Consider the following 18771-nt stretch of genomic DNA (forward strand, 5'->3'; position numbering starts at 1 on the left):
GTTTCTACTGAAAGAAATAATACTTGTCTGTTAAATATTTGATGCATGTATCCTCACTGCTTTGTGTTTTTTCTCCTCTCCATGTCAACCTTCCTCCTCCTCCTCCTCCTCCTCCTCCTCACGGCCGCTGCACACTTCACCTCTGATCCCGACCCCTCACTTCACAGGTAAGTGCTTAAACTCAAGTAGCAACACACACAAGCACACACGCATGCATTGCTCAGTTATCTGCTATCTGTTGTGTGTGTGTGTGTGATGCCGTTGGAGGCCACACTCCTGGATAATGTTGCTAAGAAACAGGAGTGTGTGAAAGTGCTCAGCTGACCTTGGTTGCGTCCTGTTGACACTGAGGTGAGGAGCTGTGATTACACTGTAAAAACGCACAATATCACTTGGAAGTCTGTTTTTCTCTCTGAATGCAGCTTTTTTTACCCAGAACTGTAGAAGCAGCGTGTGTGTGTGGCTGTGTTCATGTGTGTGTGCATACATTTGCCTGCCTGTGTGTGTGTGTGTGTGTGTGTGTGTGTGTGGTGCTCAGCTGGCCAGGCGAGAGTTGTGTAATTGCAGGGTTATTGCTGTTGAGCCTGATGGGTAATGACACATTTGCAAATTAATTCTCAGTGCTAGGCTGTGATTAGCATACGGAGAGAAGCATCTCACACACAAAGGCCCGTACACGCACACACGCACACGTGCTCACACACACTTCACAGGCTTCTAATCACCAGCGAGGGGTCAGGTTAAATGGGTGTGTGTAGTGGTGGAGCGGGTGCGGGTCTCTGCAAATGGGGGTTAGTGAGGGGTGACGAGATATCATTTCTGGTCAGATTTGATACGAGGCGACGGACTGTACGATAATCCTGCTGATTTTTTTTGTCAGATATCTCAAACTCTCAACTGTCCATCCATCCATCCATCCATCCATCCATCCACTAGCAATCACAGGTCATATGCTTTAAATGTATGTGGATATGAGTGATACAGCCAATGGAATAACAGGTGTTGGACTCACGACTCTGACAGAGCAGGATACAGTAAAAAGGAGGCTCTCTTTAATGTCCTGTCCAAGTTCAGTACACAGAAAGTCAAAAATCAGCCACAAATCCAGAGGGGCAGGCAAAAAGGCAGAGTCAATAAACAGTCAATACACGAAAACACTCACAAACACAGGAAACAGGCTGGAACGAGGCAACACAAAGGAACACATACACAACAAACTGGCAACAAGAGGGAAGACACACAGGGTACATACTGTATACACACTATGAAGGGGAAACGAGACACAGGTGAGTCCAATTAGGGCGTGGTTGACACAAAATGCGGGAGACATAGGGAGCAGGAATCTCGAAGACAGGCTAGAGGTCTTCACGTGTCCACCGGAACCCTAGGACCCAGGACCAGAACCGGGATTCAGACCGGTTTGAGTCCACGTTTTATGTGGGCAACCACTAACTCCGGGTTTCGGTCCTGTTCGACATTATGTGTAATACCTGAGAGGATCCGGGAAGACCTGGCCGTGTTTAGAAGCAGTGGTCATGATGAAAGCAAAGAGTATAGAAGCCGGGTCCGGCATTTCTCGTTTCTGCATGGGCCTGGGTCCCAGCTTTCAAATAATAGACGGGTCCGGTTCCGGGATTTCTTGGACAGATCCCATTTGGTTCCGGATCGCACATTTCCGTCTATCTTTGGGTTCGAGCATGATATTTTGCACCCCTGACAGATACACGGGTATGTTTCAAAATAAAACGGGAAATGACAAAATGAAAATATAAGAAACAAAGACATAACCTCAGGTAGCTTAACAGAGTTAAAACATTTTAATTATATCACCACGGTCAATATATGAAAACTGATATATATGTTTGTGTATTTTAACAGTCACAGTTTGACCTGGATATCTTATATAAGCCTGTCATGAAGGACAAGAAGAGAGTGGTGACAATACTGTATATGTGATTACATAAAGACATAATTCTGATTGGCCAGGGGATGTGGTTTTATTTTGTGACAACAGTAAATGCTTTTTTATCTGTTTTATCTCAATTAAGCAATATCAATTTAGATGTTGTCAATAATAATGTTTACACCTATTCCCATTTGAAAAACACACATTTATACATTAAAATGTCCTAAACTAAGTATTAAAATATATTCAGCATGTGAGGATCGCACATCTACTCTCAAGTCACACACCCCGTTTCTCTCTGAGAATCCTGCACCTGCTCTCAAGATCTGACCTGTTTTGTTGCAATCATGTCAGAGTGCAGCACAGGAGTTTACTGTGTGTGTGTGTGTGTGTGTGTGTGTGTGTGTGTGTGTGTGTGTGTGCGTGTCTGTGGGACTCTATGTGCACCTCCAGAGGCTGTGTGTGGTAGGGAAAGATTATAGTAATGCCTTATCTTTGCTTCCCCTGCTGTGGAAGAAGACAGACCATCTTTCAACCCATTCCAACACACACACACACACACACACACACACACACACACACACACACACACACACACCTACACACACACACACACACACACACACGATTGAGAGAGTGATTATTTTTTGTAAGAGGGGGTTGTAGGAAAGACAATTGTACGGTGGGTTGACAGGAAGTGAGCGTGGCAGCTCTCTGAGTGTGTGTGTGTGTGTGTGTGTGTGTGTGTGTGTGTCTCTCTCTCTCCTCCTCTTCTTCTCTCTTCATCCCTCAGCTGCTGTGCCCTCCCTCCCATCCCGTTTTCATCTTTCTTTCCCTTGTTTTTCCGAACACCCCCTTTTCCACATGTTTTGTTCTTCCCCTCTTCCCTTCTCCTCTCTCGCTCTCTCCCGCTCTTACTTCTTGATCACAGTGTTTTCAGTCACACACACCATCTTCGTCCCCAGGGAGCCTTTATAGCCTTTCAGGGTGTGTGTGTATGTGTGTGTGTGAGAGTGTCTGTGCGTGCCTCCTTCTGCAGTGCACTTGTCAAATGTGAATCATTACACTACCTTAAAGAGGAGAGGATGATAGTTGTTCTCTAGCACAGCCTGTCCATTAACGAGAAGCAAAATTAAAGGGAGCAAACAAATTCCTTTCAATACTCCCCTCCATCACTGAGCTCTGTGACACTCATTGTGTCTTCTTCTTCTTCTTGTGATTTCAAGTCACTTACTTTGACTTTGAAATGATGTATTTTAACCTCTTTCTCAGCCACTGATATAAAAACAGTATATTTGATCTCTATTTTCACTCTCATATGTCTCTTATGGGTACACACTACAAGATGATCAAGCAGATTTTAGGTCCGATTCCCGAGTCTCAATTTTTCAATGGTTCTAAATGTTATCTTGCCAGATGTTCAGAGTTAAGAGTGATTTTAAATATTAATTATGTTCAATGTGTACAATCTGATATCCTGTTGTGTGGGGGGAACCCCAAGGACAGCCGAGCATGCCCTCTGTGGATTGTCACATGGAACGAAAGCGATAGCCAATTGGGAAGCAAGCTGACGGAGGAAGGAAGCACAGACTTGGTAGAGTCGGTCGTCTCTCAATCAGAAGGTTTGGGGTTCGATCCCTGACTGCTACAGTCACATGTCGAAGTGTCCCTTGGCAAGACACTGAACCCAGAATTGCCCCCGGTGGTATAACCATCAGGTATGAATGCGTAGATGCTTAAGTCATTGCAACGAGTGTTTGAACGTGCGTGTGAATGTGACATGTTGCTATATAAGTACAGTCCATTTACCATTTCACGCCGTCTCCAAGACTTCATCCATCGTTTTTTTCTTTTTTTCTTGAAAAACTATCATCGCCAATTATTCCTGCCCATCATCCGCCATGTTTGTTTCCTCTAAAGTTTAACCGCGAGAGATTTTGCAATCAGAATCAGGGTTTATTGCCAAGTAGGTTTACACATACAAGGATTTGTTTTGGTGATTTTGGTGCAAAAATATTAAAACAACAGAATAAAAATAAGTAAAAGACTTGAATAGAACAAGATAAAAAAAATAGGCTATAAGAATAAAAATATAAAAAGCAATATGTATAATACAAAATATGTACAACAGGATATTGGTGAGTGCAAAAAGCTAACAGTATGAAATTAAAATCAGTGCAGTGTACAGACAGTAAGTCCAGTGTGCGTTAATGTAACAAGTCTGGTTTAGAGTCTTAACATTGGTGAACTGTTGGGTGACTGAGGGGCTGGATGAGCGTCCCTGTCAAGTTGGGGAGTGGGCCGTGTGTTGTTCCAGTGTTGAGAGTCAGGACTGTGGTTGTTGGTGAATGAATCTGTTAGTGTGAAGTGTGCTGTTTGCTTCATGTCGTTGCTCTCCACACACTACAGGAACAAAACTGTTACATCTGTCGTTATTTGTCGTCACGTGCGGGGTCTCTCACATTTTCAACATCTGTTAAAAAATGTTGTTTGTTGTTGTGGGCCCGGCTTAAGATAAGAAACACTTTCTGGCACACAAAAAATAATGTGTTTTGTGTGAAACAAGCTGATAAACGAAATAATAAGCAGCGATGACACTGGAAGGGAAAAGAAGAGTAGTTTCGCAGTTTAATTTTTAATAGTTAGAATTTGTCACCAAACCTAAAAGCAAATAAAAACCAAGTAGAATCCAAAGATCTGAGAAAACCTGCTCCTTATAAAACACTTTAAACAACACTGCTCTAACAGCTGGGAAGCAAATCCAAAGATGCATTTGTGCTGATGGAAGTGTTACAGGTGCTCTCTTAAATTACCGTACCCTCCTCGAAACATTTACATGAGTGTAGCTGACACCTTTCCTGAATTTTTAAGGCACTGTTTTTAAAATTTTTCCTTGCACCTGCACCACTTTAAAAACAAACCCTCCCCGTCTCCACCGTGTCCACCTTCCAAATATCGGATGCAGTATTTTTAGTCCTCTGTCCGTCTCTGTCTGTCAGTTTGTCATCAGACTTGGTCGTGTAGCACCTCGGGGGGGGACACATCACCTCCCAACCTGTCTCACAAGGTGCGAGACACTTCAACACCTACCTCGCACGCGCACACACCTGCACACGCAGAAGCGGCACAGGAGCACGCACATGCCTCCCAGCTATGATAATGTGTATTGTTCGCACGCACTCGGCACTGATTGTACTGTAATATAACGTGACGGGTGTTGCACCAGCTCACGTATCATGTCTTTACGTTGGAGCGCTCGCACCTACACACGTGTCTTAATTAGACATTTGCAGATTTCCTCTCTGGGTAAATAAAAAAGGGCTTTGTTCTCTGAATAACTCCCCCTCCCCCCCTCCCTTCCCCCTCCTTATCCCAATCTATGGACTCCCCTCCCGTCGCTCTCTCCTTCTGCCTGTCTCTCCTCCTTCCTTCAATCATCGAACCCTATTAGCGCTTATTTGCCCTATTTGCCTGTGAGCATGCCTCTCGCTCACTCTCACTGTGCTTGTTGTGCTTGTGTCGTGGAGTTTCTGTGTCCTCTTGAGTCTTCCTAAAGGCGTAGGACACCTCCTTCTCCCTCCTCACTAAACTCCTACCATCCTCCCCCTCCTCTCTCTCCTTCTCCCCCGCTGCGAGTCTCACAGAATGGGTTCGAGAGGCAAGTCAGCCCTCAAGGCAAACTGTCTTCCTGGACTATTTCCCCATCATTTCTCCCTTTCTCCATCTTTCTTTCCCTCTCTCGCCTCCACTCTCCTGTTGTTTTCTTGGTTTTGTTTGGCATGGCTGCATCCCAAAAGATAGTTAACTCCTCACCCGTGTACTGCCACCGTCTCAGTCAGGTTCGGGTGTTTATTCATGTGTGTGTGATGAAGAGAGAGCGAGAGAGAGAGAGAGAGAGAGAGAAGGGGGGAAAGTCTGCTGTCAGCGCAGCATGCTGAGCAGTCTGTGCGCTAGGCTGCACAAGCCAAGTTTTCCTAGACGGACACACAAACGCACCCACACACTCGCAGACAGAGACGAGGAGGACTCTTATTTTCAGAGGAGAGAATGGAGGCGGGGGATCTTTTATGTTCTCCTCTTCCAAAACACGTAGCTGTTCTATTGTGAGCTGCCCTTGAAGACCCACGGCACTCTCATCCCTGCACTCTCCGCTGCTTGATGCCTCACTGTCTGATACAGTGTGAACAGATGCTCCCTTGATAGTCGTTGGCCTCTCGCCGTCACCCGGGCCGTCCAATCAGCTGCCACCCCTGACTCCAAACTGAACTGTGACCACTCTCCTCCTCTGGTGAAGCATCAGCACCGGCCGGCTTTTTCCTCTCTCATCTGCACCCTCGCTTTCTTCTATGTGTGTTCCCTCTAACACCACAACCACCCCCCTCTCTCTCACACACACACACACACACCCTTTCTCAGTATCTGGCTGTGTTGTTGCCTGCAGGGAGTTCATTCTGCCCTCCTCCTCTCCTCCACCTCCTTCTCTCCGTATCAGCCGTGAAAGAGAGGGTGAAAAAAAGGGAGGGTGAGAAAATGAGAGAGCGACAAACAGAGAGAGAGAGAGAGAGAGAGAGAGAGTGGCAGCAGTAGCGGAGGAAGCAGAGCGATTCTCCTCTGATCATCTTTCTTGGATAGAGGGATAAAAGACAGTCCCAGGATTCAGTCGTCGCTCTCGTCTGCAGGATTTACCCAGCCTGTATTTTATCCTCCCTCTTGCCTCCTTTCACCTCTTCTTGGCACTGGACTGCAAGCTTTTACATCTCTCTCCGGCTGTCCCGTCTCCCTGGGTGTGTGTGTGTGTGTGTGTGTTTGTGTGTAAGAAAGAGCAAAAGGAAAGCGCTCTTCCTGCTGCCGCTGCTTGGAAACGGACGGCGAGAGTGTGTGACCCTTCGCCCAGGGGATCAGGGCGAGAGCGAGGGGGTCGAGAGCGGGGGCGTGCTCAGGGGGTTGACCCTTGCACCGCTCTGTCTGTGTGTATCTGTGTGACTGTCTGTGTCTGTGTGTGTGTGCATGTGTGTGTCCTAGCTGGCTGGGCGGTCCCAGCCTCACGCTTGGTTAGCGAGGACCAGAGAGCGGGGATGACAGGCTGAGTCCCAGCCCAGCCTCCCCACACACAGAGCCTCGTTTCTGGGTGGCTGCGAGGGCACAGTCCCTCTCTCGCTCAGTCATCCAGGACAGGACGGCTGCCGGCGCGTTTCACACAAGTTCCTCTCTCTTCATGACACTTACACAGTAACCATGTTTGGACTAAAAGCACCACTTTACTACTTGCCAGGTAAGAAGATTTCACTTGTGTTTGATGTGGTAATTCTTGTTTTTCTATGTTTTAATGCTTCCAAATCCATTTCCTACACGCACAGTGTGTAAATGTGTGTGTGTGCCTCCCAGTGTGTTTGAAAAGTGCACAGGAGCTTTGAGGTTTTAGCTCCAGAGTGCATCTGAGGAGACGCTTGTCTTTGTGCTGCTGGTCCTGAGGTTGGAACCTGAGATCTGAGGCTGGTAATGCTGTGTGACAGCAGCTCTCACTCCGTTTCTCCCAGCTCTCAGCCCTTTATCAGCGAGGAAGTCAGCAGGTAAACAGGGCGCTAAGTGGCAGCGTGTGTTTTATTCAGCAACAACCGCACAGCGAGCAGAGGAGGGAGGCAAATGTATGGTTTTGTATGTGTGTTATCTGCCTGTTCGTGTTCGCCTCTGTGTGTCTTTGTGTCTGTGCCGGTGACTTGTGCACGCATGCATGCACACGTGTGTGTGTGTGTGTGTGTGTTTGTGGTTTGTGTGTGAAAACGAGTGAGTACAAGGGCAGCGTGAGGTTACTGCCGGTCGGCGCTTAAGTGCGTCTCACGGCTCACTGGGCACTGATTGTGGAGAGGACGGCCAAGAGAGGGCAGGGAGAGAGAGTGATGGACAGACAGGGAGAATGAAAGAGAAGGGAACTTAAGACTGTGCCTCTTTATTCGGGTTACTCTACCATATTTCTGTGCATCCATGCCCATAAATGTTCTCCTCTCTTGTTAAACACTCACTCTGTACACTTGCACACCTGTGAAGCAGACAAAAATAGCTGCACCGTGTCGTGCCAAATGTATGCAGCGAGGGCTGATTCACTCCTCTAACATTCACCCCACTGATGCATATTGCTGTTTGCATAGTCTGTTTAGTTCCTGAATGTAAGATCTGCACAAAGGTGCTCGTCCTCTGGTCAGTGTGTGTTTCGGTGTGTGTGTGTGTGTGTGTGTGTGTGTGTGTGTGACTTTTGTCTCCCTGCAGCAGAAGTGGCTTCACTTAGCTGTGATGAATTATTTATGTGCTTTAGTCAGCAGGTACGGCGTGCAGTTAGACCATTACCAACACCGGCTTTAGTTTGGCCCCTTACATTCCGCTGTGCAACACCAGGACCTGATCTATAGACGCCTCTACCTCTACAGTCACAGCCTACCTGTGCAAAAACATGGACTTGCAGTATCCTCAAACATTACCTGTCCTCCTGCAGCATCGATTAATATCACATATGCACAAGTTTTTTTTACCCATAACCTTTACAGTTAAACGCACAATGCATGTCGAATGAGCTCTCTCTGCAGGATCACCACATCTATAAGCATAAGGTGTGTATAAGCAAACCTGTGTCACCACTTCAGCTAGTTATCAGTCTGATGCGAGGTTATTTGCAACATTTGCAGCGCTTTTACTTCCTCACTTTCACTCCAACTGACAAATTGTACCACCTTTTATCTCCTGCACTTCCCTGTTTTCTTTTTGTTCTGCACTTGCTCCTCAGCGCGGCTCCAGTCTTCGCCGTGTCTTCTGTGTCTTGCGAGCCTCCCTCTCTTGTTCGGGAGGAGGGTTTTGAAATGGAGATCTGCCGGTAAAAGCCACAGAGCGCCTGCTGAGTGAGAGAGAGAGAGAGAGAGAAAAGACAGCAAGAAACACAGAGAACAGTGTGTGTATGCATGTGTGTGTGTGCGTGATAGAGGAGTACAGTCTTTGACCACGCGCTAAACTTAAAGGTGAGGGTTGGATCAAACACGAGGAATGCACGAGACTGCAAGAACAAGGAAAGGAGAGAGAAACTGAGAGGAAATTAGAGAAGAAAAAGGAAGGATGAAATCAGTCGAGAGAGGAAAGAAAGTTGCTGTTCACCTCCTCTATCTCCTCTGGGCTTTCTCTGCCCCCTCGATCACCCTGCCATCTCCTTCATCCTCCTCCTCACCCATCTTCTCTCGTTTGCCTCTTGCTACCTACAACCCTTTCCTCTGTGTGTGTCTGTGTGTGTCTATGTGTGCGTGTGTGTTGCCTCCTATGACCTCTGAAAACCCCACTCCATCTTCACTCGCAGCAGGAGGCCGGCACAGAGAGGAGGTGTTGGTTGTGACAGTGGCCAACGGTGGTTTAGCACGGTGTGTGTTTCTCTCTCTTTTTGTGTGTGTGTGTGTGTGTGTGTGTCCTGCACTGTGGGTTGCTTCTTCTCTCCCCCCTTCTTTCATTCAGCCTCTGAATGAGCCCCTGCCTGCCTTCCCGTCTTAACCGCCGTTGCCTTGGAGACCATGTCAGACACATGCTAGTCCTCCATGATTATTTGACAACAAAAAAAAAAGGTTGGGTTAAATAAAGGGGAACGGGTTTGGGTGTGTGTGTGTGTGTGTGTGTGTGTGTGTGTGTGTGACTGTATGTGTGCGTGTGTGTGTGTGTGTGTGTGTGTGTGTGTGTGTGTGATATAAAAGAGAGAGAGTGACAGTGGGAGACGGAGAGATAAAGGTGGAGAGTGGAAAAACAGCACTTGAACTCTGGTTGCATTTACATCACAGCTGAGGTGGAGCAGAGCCAGAGAGCAAGCACTTCAAAATGGAGGATGGCTCATGGTCACTCTCTCTGGTTATGCCTCCTCCTCACTTTCACACTCTTTTTTTCCCCCTCTTTCTATCTGTTCCTCCCGTCTGTATCCGTTCTCCCTCTATTCACCCTCCTCCACCCGCCCTCCTATATCCTACAAGGTGATTTCAAAGCGATAACAACCTTGTTTAAACCTCTTATGCGCTGAATGTGTGTGCTTGTGATGCCTGTGTGCATTTGTCTGCATCTCTTTCCGGCATTTATGTGTCTGTTGTGCAGACTTGTATTCAAGCTGACTGCTCAGATAGACGGGATCGCTTACCGCTTGTTGTTGTTGTTTTCCCCGAAAACTGTCTGTGCTTTTAGCCTGAGGGCAAAGCAGAGAGATTGAACGAGAAAAAAGAGGAGAGAAAGTTTGATGGACAGAGAGCATGAGAGTGAAACAGGCTTAAAAAAAAAACAAAAGTCAAGTGATGCCGAAACCACAAACCACAGAGGCAGGCAGGAGAAAGGGGAAGTGAGGTTAAAAAGCAGGAAGGGCTGATGCTTTGTTGTAAGAGGCCGCAGACTGACAGGGGGGTTGTGTTGAGAGATAATCCTGCAAAACCCAGAGATGCAGGAGCATCGGTTATTGTTCACAAGTGTTTCTCCTTCTTCATAATGGGTAGAAAGATTCGTTCAGACAAGCAAATCAGGAAGAAAAGACACTGACACCAGCCAGAAGGTGCTTCACCGTCGAAAGAAATCAAAATACAAGAATAAAGATAAAACACCAGATAAAATATACAAGGAAGAAAGACATAGGACCGTCATGCAAACTATAGCTGTGCCCCAATCCAGGGGCTGCATCCTTCGAAGGCCGTATTTGAAAGCTGTCCCAATTCGAAGGCTCCTTCAGATGCGGCCGAAAAAATCTGTCCTCCTTTTCCCGGGCCGCCATCGGGTGCATCCTTCACACCCAAACGTATCCCGAGATTCACTGAGCGCCAATTCAAACGAGACGGCGAACTCTTACGAACGTGCCCGAGGAACACACTTTAAAATGTTTTTGGTTTCAACTCAATCAAATTGCTAGTGTTGCATGTTTAAAAAATAAAAGGGCCCTTATCTTTAATATAATACTCGACGTTAGTTATGCTAGCTAGTTAGCACGCTAGCTACCTGTTGCTAGGTGACAGGAGCGGCGTTTGGTGACGTAAACAGGAGATCCTTCATAGACCAGACTGCCTCATTTCAGTTCTGCTTTAATGGTCTACACAGGCTATGAATGACGCATCCTCCATGGGCCGGGCCTTCGAAGGCTGCAGCCCCCTGGATTGGGACACAGCTTATAATTCTCACATGCTACTTAAAAGCCTGTCTGAGAAGATGGATGTTTAGCTGCTAAACACAGTCCGAAGACCTCATGTAGACAATACATTTAAAATCCACTCCACTAGTGAAGCCTGGAGACAGAAGAAAATGTGTAACCAAATGTCTTGAAGAACATTATCCTGCATATAAAGTCGGAGTAACACATAAAATCCAGGACTGAGCCAGTCTGATTTTGGTGGTCTTCTCTTCCTGTTTCCCTGGGTCTCTCTAAAAATCAATCCTCCAAACCGCAGCGACACAGACAGAAAGCCACTCTCCTCGCACGCACACACACCAGGGTAATCAATATGTGTCTGCGTGTTGAGCCCTGGATCAGAGTGTGGTCTAATCACTGGTGATTACTGAGCACTCGTTCAGCACCAGAGAAGTGTGTGTCGAGAGCGTGTTCTTTGATAAATGTGCATATTGGGCATCTGGCGTTACACGCTGGTAACCTTAAGCCAAAGGGAGAGTGGTCATTTACATAGTCGGCAGAAGAGTCGGTACTGTGTCCGAATATTATCCGTGCAGCAGTGTTATAATTATATCCAGTTAACTACAGTATCTTTCCTTCTGAGGCCATTTCCTCCGATCAATCCCTTCAAATCTCCCCGCTGCATCCACCACTCTCTTTAAGCCACTCAAGTGTCACCATCCTCTCTCCGTCTCTCTCCTCCTCCCTCTGTGCTTTTATCCCCCGGTTCACTCTATCATTGTATCCATTTGTCTGTTTTTACTCCCCCTCTGCACCTCGCTCCCTCCATCCCTCCCTCTCCATGTGCTCTGACAGCTCTGTCATTAGATGGCAGTAGCAGCAGTAAAGCAGTCACAATGATGGACTGCTAGCTCCCTCGCCCTTTCTCTCTCCCACTCTCCCTCTCTTTTCCTCTCTCTCGCTCGCTCTGCCCCGGCTATAAAAGCTCTGACCCGTTCTCTGTGTGGCATCTGTTCCACGCCTGTCCGCAGGTGGCACTGCCCCGGTCACGGCTGTAAAGGTCGGTGGTGGCGCGTCTAACCGGCTGCCCCGTTAGCCTCCTCGTAAACCCTGAGCTGTTAAACCCTGACCCCGCACACCTGTGGCCGCGGCTCGGCTCTGGATGGAAGCCACCACCATCTACAGTGACGGGGGAGATCCACAAATACACACACGCTCACATATACACCCATGACTACACTTGTGAGAACTGAAATTGACTGCATATCCTTAATGCATTCAAACTCGACCACTTAAATGAATCGTTTAGCATCACTGCCTTTAGCATTTATGCTAAGGTAAGCGGGCTAGGTACGTCCTGACTTCAGCTTTGTACTTAAGGTTGTAGCTCATTTTGAGAAATGCTCATATACAGAGGGGACGTAACGAATTGCAAGTACTCAAGTTACTGTAATTAAGTAGCTTTTTCGTGTACTTTTCTGAGTGATTTTCAAAGTCAGTAATTTAACTTTTACTGTGTTTTAATGAAGAAAAGTAATTTGCTACATTTGTACATCCAACCGTTGCTGAGTAAAATATTAATCTGCGGATATTGTGAGCTAGAAAGACAAACTGGCTTGGACCAGACACCAATCAAATGCATCGCATCAAAAACAGGCCAATCAGATCAAAGTGTCATGCATCGTGTCTAAACAGCTGTGCTGGTTGATTTTCACTAAACTGAAGCGAAGAAGGAGAGCTGCAACTACTAACATGACGCAGAACGTGAGTGAACCATGAATGGGACAGAAGAGAGTTCAGAGGAAACAACACCTTCGACACAGACTGAAGGAAGTCTTTTGCTTTACCAGAAACAGCCGTTAGATCGCTCTCTCTTTAAAGCCACCATTAACAAAAAAACATTTGTCATTTTACCTCACAGAACACGGGACTTGCTGGTCTACTGCTGAATCATTACACGTTGTAACACACGTTCGGAACCGAACTAACCTTTTAAAACAACACAATCAACTTAGCCGATGGAGGCAGCGGTAGACCATCAGCAACCCCCGTGTTCTGCAACTTAAAATCACTGTTTTTGTCAATGTCTGGTGGCTATGAAGAGAGCTACATAACTACCGTTTCTGGTTAAACAAAGGATCTTACTCTTTTTCTTTTTAAGATTATTTTTTGGCTTTTGCCTTTCTTGTACAGGACAGCTGAAGAGAGACAGTAAAAATGTTGGGAATTGAGGACGACATGCACCAAATGATCAACTGACCGGGAGTCAAACCTATGATCAGTTTCGTTTTATTTCATCTGCATAGGATGCATGTGTTAGGTAACCACATTTGTTTATTATGAAAATCTGCGAGGTGGGAAAGTAACTCAGTAACTTTTAATTTGATTGCTTTTCAAGTGAGCTACTTTTTACTTTTACTTGAGTACAATGTCAGTTAAGTACTTAGGTAGAATATTTCAGAACTCTTTACACCTCTGCTCATGTTTGCTTTCTTGCCGAGACTTAGATGAGAAAATTGATACCACTCTCATGTCGGTACACTACATACAAGGCAGCAGAAGATTAGCTTAGCTTAGCATAAAGACTAGCAGCAGGGGGAGTTAGTCATATAGGGGATATGTGCTTATTTAGCTTTCTTACAGAAGGTTAGATTAGGCAATTGATACATTGTCATGTTTGTATAGCATTTGTGAAGCAACCTATAACAGGTGGTTATGTTAGCTTAGCATAAGTACCAAAAACAATGGGGAACAGCTAGCATGGCTCTGTCACAAGTTGTAAGAAACCTCTTTAAAGTTCACTTAATATTTTGTATCTTGTTTGCCTAACCTGCACAAAACAGAAGTATATGCACAGCACGTTTTTAAAGGGTTTCTTCCTCGGACTATTTTCACAAACTGCTGAACTTATAAATCTACTTTAATATGACACAGATATGAGAGGGGTATTAATCTTAAAATCTAATGCCCCAAAAAGAACGCATTCCCAAAACTATTCCTTTGTATGATAGCGTAAAAAAGTGTCTTTTTAAGCTTATTATCACACCCAGAACATTTGGTTCTCCTGCACTGGAATTCAAAACACACAAACAGACACACACACACACACACACACAGACTCACAAAACCCCTCACTCAACGACACACTATTCCAACAGACATCCGCTGAGCTAACAGGTGCAGGGAGGTAATGGGGGCTTTTCTGGTGTCGCTGTAGCATACAGCCATGATTTATGGACTGCAGTTAGCTCCCTCTCTTCCCTCTCTGCTCCCAGTGTCAGTTTGGCACCAGGGAGACGCTATGCTGTTTGTGTAGTGCATTGTGTTGAATGTGGGTTTGTTTGTTCTGCTCCTGTGCGGCTGAGGACAACGCACACACACACATACACAAATACACGCACACACATGCGGCAGCAGTGGGCTGGTACAGTAAACGGTTTCTTCACAGCTCAGGGGTATTAGTTTGCAGAGTGCTTGTCAAACACTCGGATATCATGACGGACGCTCACCTCTGCTCTTTTGTGTTAAGTCGATGTGAACTTGCATGAACCCCATTTGGAGTGTGTGTGTGTGTGTGTGTGTGTGTGTGTGTGTGTGTGTGTGTGTGTGTGTGTGTGTGTGTGTGTGTGTGTGTGTGTGTGTGTGTGTGTGTGTGTGTGTGTGTGTGTGTGTGTGTGTGTATGGTGTCACCTCTCTCTGAAACATTATTCCAGCAGCAGAAATAGTCGAGCACTAATTACCTTCATCTTCCTTTGCCTCCACTAATCAAATTAGACTACAGAGATTTCTAATTAAACCCTGCCTGCATCTGATGGTACTGGATCGCACACACGCACACACGCACACACGCACACACACACACACACACACACACACACACACTATCATTGACAGTATTATTTGTCACCTATGTGCACACGGATGTGATGCGGTTTAACATCAGAGAGCAGAGTGTTGACTTGTTTGTTAGCTTCCTACCACTTGACCACATTTAGAAGTTGCATTAAGAATGGGTGTGGAAAGCACGGCTGTAAAGCTGCACTCTGGGGGGGTTTGTGTCATTGATCTGCTTTAATATATTAATGCAATTATTAGGATGCTCTGAGGAGGCAATCATTTGTGTAAACTGAGTCCTTGTTTTAGTTTTCTTGAGAGAAATTAAATGTCAAGATATTGAATGAGAGAGAGCGAGCTAGAATGAGATGCAGGTAGAGTTGATATGATCTGTTTAAGGTGAGAACCTCTTATTGATTCTGGCCTGCAGCACCGATATGACCCCTCGCTCTGGGACTTTACAGGACTGTTGACACAGCATGCACCATGACACCATGTTGGACAAGACGCTGACTCCTGAAGGTTACAGTTGCGGTATCAAGATTACTAAAGCATTTCCAGTACACAGAAGTTCAGTCCAAAATACAGGCAAAGCACGGGACGCCTGGAAGGCATATTTTTTCTCTGAGAAACACATCCTTTCACCAGCAGTATTGTCCAGAGCCTGTTTATTTTGCCTATTTCACATAAGCACATCCAACTGAAGCCGTGCGTATACTTGCTTTTAACTACCCGTTCGCCTGCCCATGATGATGCCCCGCGTTCCCTGCATCTGTTTGGAGCGTCGCCACGCATACGCAAGATGCAGTGTGCACATCAACGGTAGGGGCAGTGTAGAGGCAGAGGAGATGTGACAGGGTCAACACAGCAGCTGGGACAACAATATCAGAAAGTTTTGAAGACAAGCTGATCCGTACAATGTGTCATTGGCACTGCACGGCGACAACATGCCTGACAAAATAGCTGGAGACAGGTAAGTTCTAGTTTAGAATTCGCAGAGAACAAGTCCGGGACCGTTACGCTCGTGCACGGAGGAAAATGTTGGTGTGTTCTGTCCACCGGACACACAAAAGCTCAGAAAATGAACATAATAGTAACCTCCTCGAGTGTCACCATGTCTGTTGTTTACATCCCGCACATACGGTAGTTGCATACGACCTGAGCTCTCTGGAGCGCCCTCTAGAGGTATCCTCCAGTAACACACATAGTGCATAGACAAGTATGTGAACAATAACGTTAATGACGTTAACAATTGCGTAATGTTGTGTACGCAAATGCAAGGTTAAAAATCAAGTATATCTCCAGCCTTAGATAACAAAAAACAAACATGTTTTGTTTCTTTTGGAAAAAGGATAATGATCTTATAGAGTTACATGGAGCCATGATGAAACCTTACAGTTGCAGATTCCAAACTCAAAGGAATCTGTAAAGTAAATAAAACCATAAAGGCAGAAGTGTGTCAGGGAAAGGTTTGTTAATGTTAATGCTTTTACACTCAGACACATGCAGAAGCAGACCAACAGACAGAGGATAGGCTGTATTTGTTGCCAGTTGACTCTCTCTTCCAGGCAGAGCACCTGCTGGCTCAACCAGCAGGCCTCAGTTTCCAGGTCCTCACACTTACCGGTTTAATAAACAGGTTCACCTGAACTCCCACACACACACTTGCACATGTCATTGATGTCAAATGTTCCCTGCTCCGTTAATGGCACCGTAAACGCTCGGCTTGTAGAGAAACAAGCAGAAAAAAGGAGATAGATGAGGTTAAAAGGAGGCGCAGGGTAATCCTCCCTCACTTCCTCCGCTAATTAGGAGTGTGCGAGGCTACGATTTAGGAGGAAGAGGAGGGCAAAACAGAGAAGTGTACCACCCAGGGAGAGGGTAATAGGGATTTGGAAACTGCACTTTTTCGACTCTGCTTGTGTGTTTGTGTATGTTTTTTTCTGTGGTGGGTGGGAGCGGCCTTTTAAGCCGACAGCTTTCCAATCATTAGTCGATGGGATTTCAGAGCTTAGCCATCAAAGCAGCCCCTTCACTTAAGACAAGAAATGAAGAAAGTGCAATTTGCCTGAGTTCCATCCCCTCTCCTCGTCTTTGTTAAATGTGTTGAGCGTTTGTCCTTCCTATTTAGACATGCAGTATGTCTCTATGTGCAGTTGGTGTTGTAGTTTGTGTCAGTAGCCTTCCTCCTGGCCTGGACCTGCGACAGGGCCCACCTCTCACCTCCCATGGCCGCTCCATAGACTGTATAACGTAGACGTGGCCACTTTGATGTCACCCATTGTTTGGTCAATGGCCTTTTTGAATCCTCAAGTTCGGCATTTTTTCTTGAGCCAGAAGTTACCATATTTGGACGAGAGGGTGGCGCTGGAGAGGAGCGAGGGGTTAGCATATAGCAAGTTATTATAGCGATACAGTCTATGCCCATAGATAATCCTTCAATTACCTTGCAAATTACCTAGACCTGGATGTTTTTTTTCCCACAGAATGATATTTGTGGTAGTTGGTAACCAGAGTTGTTCATTTATGAGACTAAAGAAGCTAAGAGAGCTTGTGGAAAGTAGTGGACCCGTGGCACGCTCGAGTGACATGTGAAAGACAAGTGCCGTAATAGAGAACACTTCTTTGTACCAGGCTGTAAACATGTTTGGCATTTAATACAGGACCTAATGGGGATTGACTCACTTCAAAACAGCCTCAAGTGGCCACTTGAGTAACTGCAGTTTTTGGCCCTCTTGGCCCCTTTGGCCACTCTGAAGGGTCCAGAGAGTGCTGAGGCATAGGTCTGCAGTGTTTATAGACAAGGTTGTAAATACCTGTGTCAGCATGGGGCTTCTCTCCTCTCAACATGTGAGCGTTTGAGGGGGTTAAGGATGAGCGGCCTGTGACCTCAGGGAGTCAGCAGGAGGTGCGGTCGGTCTGAAAGGGGCAGCAGGTCCGGGGTTGTCAGTTATCTCCCCCACCAGGGATGAATGACCGGGGTCAGAGACTACACCGCATTTATCGGCGTAATGAATGAATAACCTGTCCTCCACTTTATTTGCAGAGGTTTCAGCTGTATAGAGTGTGTGTGTGTGTGTGTGTGTATGTGTGTGTGTGTGTGTGTGTGTGTGTGTGCGCTTGTTTGTGTGGCTGATTGGTGCCGAGCTGCCAGCCCACCGGCACACAGGAAATGGAAATGAATCATGGGAGACAGATTAAGAGAATGGCGAGAGCTCATCACATCCTGTTAAAGACTGGAGATGACTGGAGGCAAGGTCTCTCTCGTGCGCGCGCGCACACTATCCTTTTTCTTCCTCTCTATCCATCCCTGTCCATATCTCCGCTCACTCACTTCCTCTCTCCTCCGCTGTCTGTCGCTCTCAGACAGTGGTTTGGCACGGGGCGGGTGATCAGTGACTGGGTCGAAAGCATCCCATTAAAATTTGTGTCACACGCTGAATTTGTGTTGGAGTGAGTGAGTGTGAGGCGGAGAGACAGGGAGAGACTGCATGATGGATGATAGATGATAGCTGTGACCTGAATAGATGGCTCCGGGGCGGTCAGATGACTTCCTCAGGAGGAGGAGTAATGAGGAGAGGGCACAGGATTACCGCTCCATCACTCTACGTGTATGGCAGCCTTACAGGGACTGCAAAACAAATAGCACGGCGGCTATAGATGAGGATAAATCTCACGCACACTGTGCTCGTGTTTGCCAACCTATGTGTACAATATGTACCGAAGAAATGACGACATAAGAAGGGGGGGCAGAAGGGTTTTGTGATATAGCTCGTCCTCCTTCACATGCAGCCCTGTGGGTGCTGTGTTTGTGTGTTTGTTTGGCTGCACCGTGTCAGAGTGCGGCCTCCATAAGGGTTGTTTCACACCCTCAGGGGAAACTGTACAAGCTGAAAGGTCGGACAAGGTTACATCA

The 18771-nt window shown here is 46.4% G+C and overlaps 1 protein-coding gene across 2 annotated transcripts in view; it reads left to right on the forward strand.

The window, feature by feature from the left end:
- The window catches only part of gse1b (Gse1 coiled-coil protein b), a 136146-nt gene that overhangs the window by 56754 nt on the left and 60621 nt on the right, over positions 1–18771 (forward strand). Inside the window, exon 1 of one of the 2 annotated variants that reach the window (XM_069658353.1) lies at positions 7103–7178. The exons of the other annotated variant lie outside the window; for it this stretch is intronic. Within the exon in view, the coding sequence (XP_069514454.1) occupies positions 7142–7178 (37 nt within the window). The 5' untranslated portion in view covers positions 7103–7141. Of the gene's footprint in view, positions 1–7102; positions 7179–18771 lie in introns of those variants that run through there. 2 annotated transcript variants of the gene reach the window in all.

Source organism: Semicossyphus pulcher, unplaced genomic scaffold (genome assembly GCF_022749685.1).
Source record: "Semicossyphus pulcher isolate SPU_LCO1_2020_fin unplaced genomic scaffold, fSemPul1.0.p SCAF_1, whole genome shotgun sequence".
In the NCBI taxonomy this organism is placed as follows: Eukaryota; Metazoa; Chordata; class Actinopteri; order Labriformes; family Labridae; genus Semicossyphus; species Semicossyphus pulcher.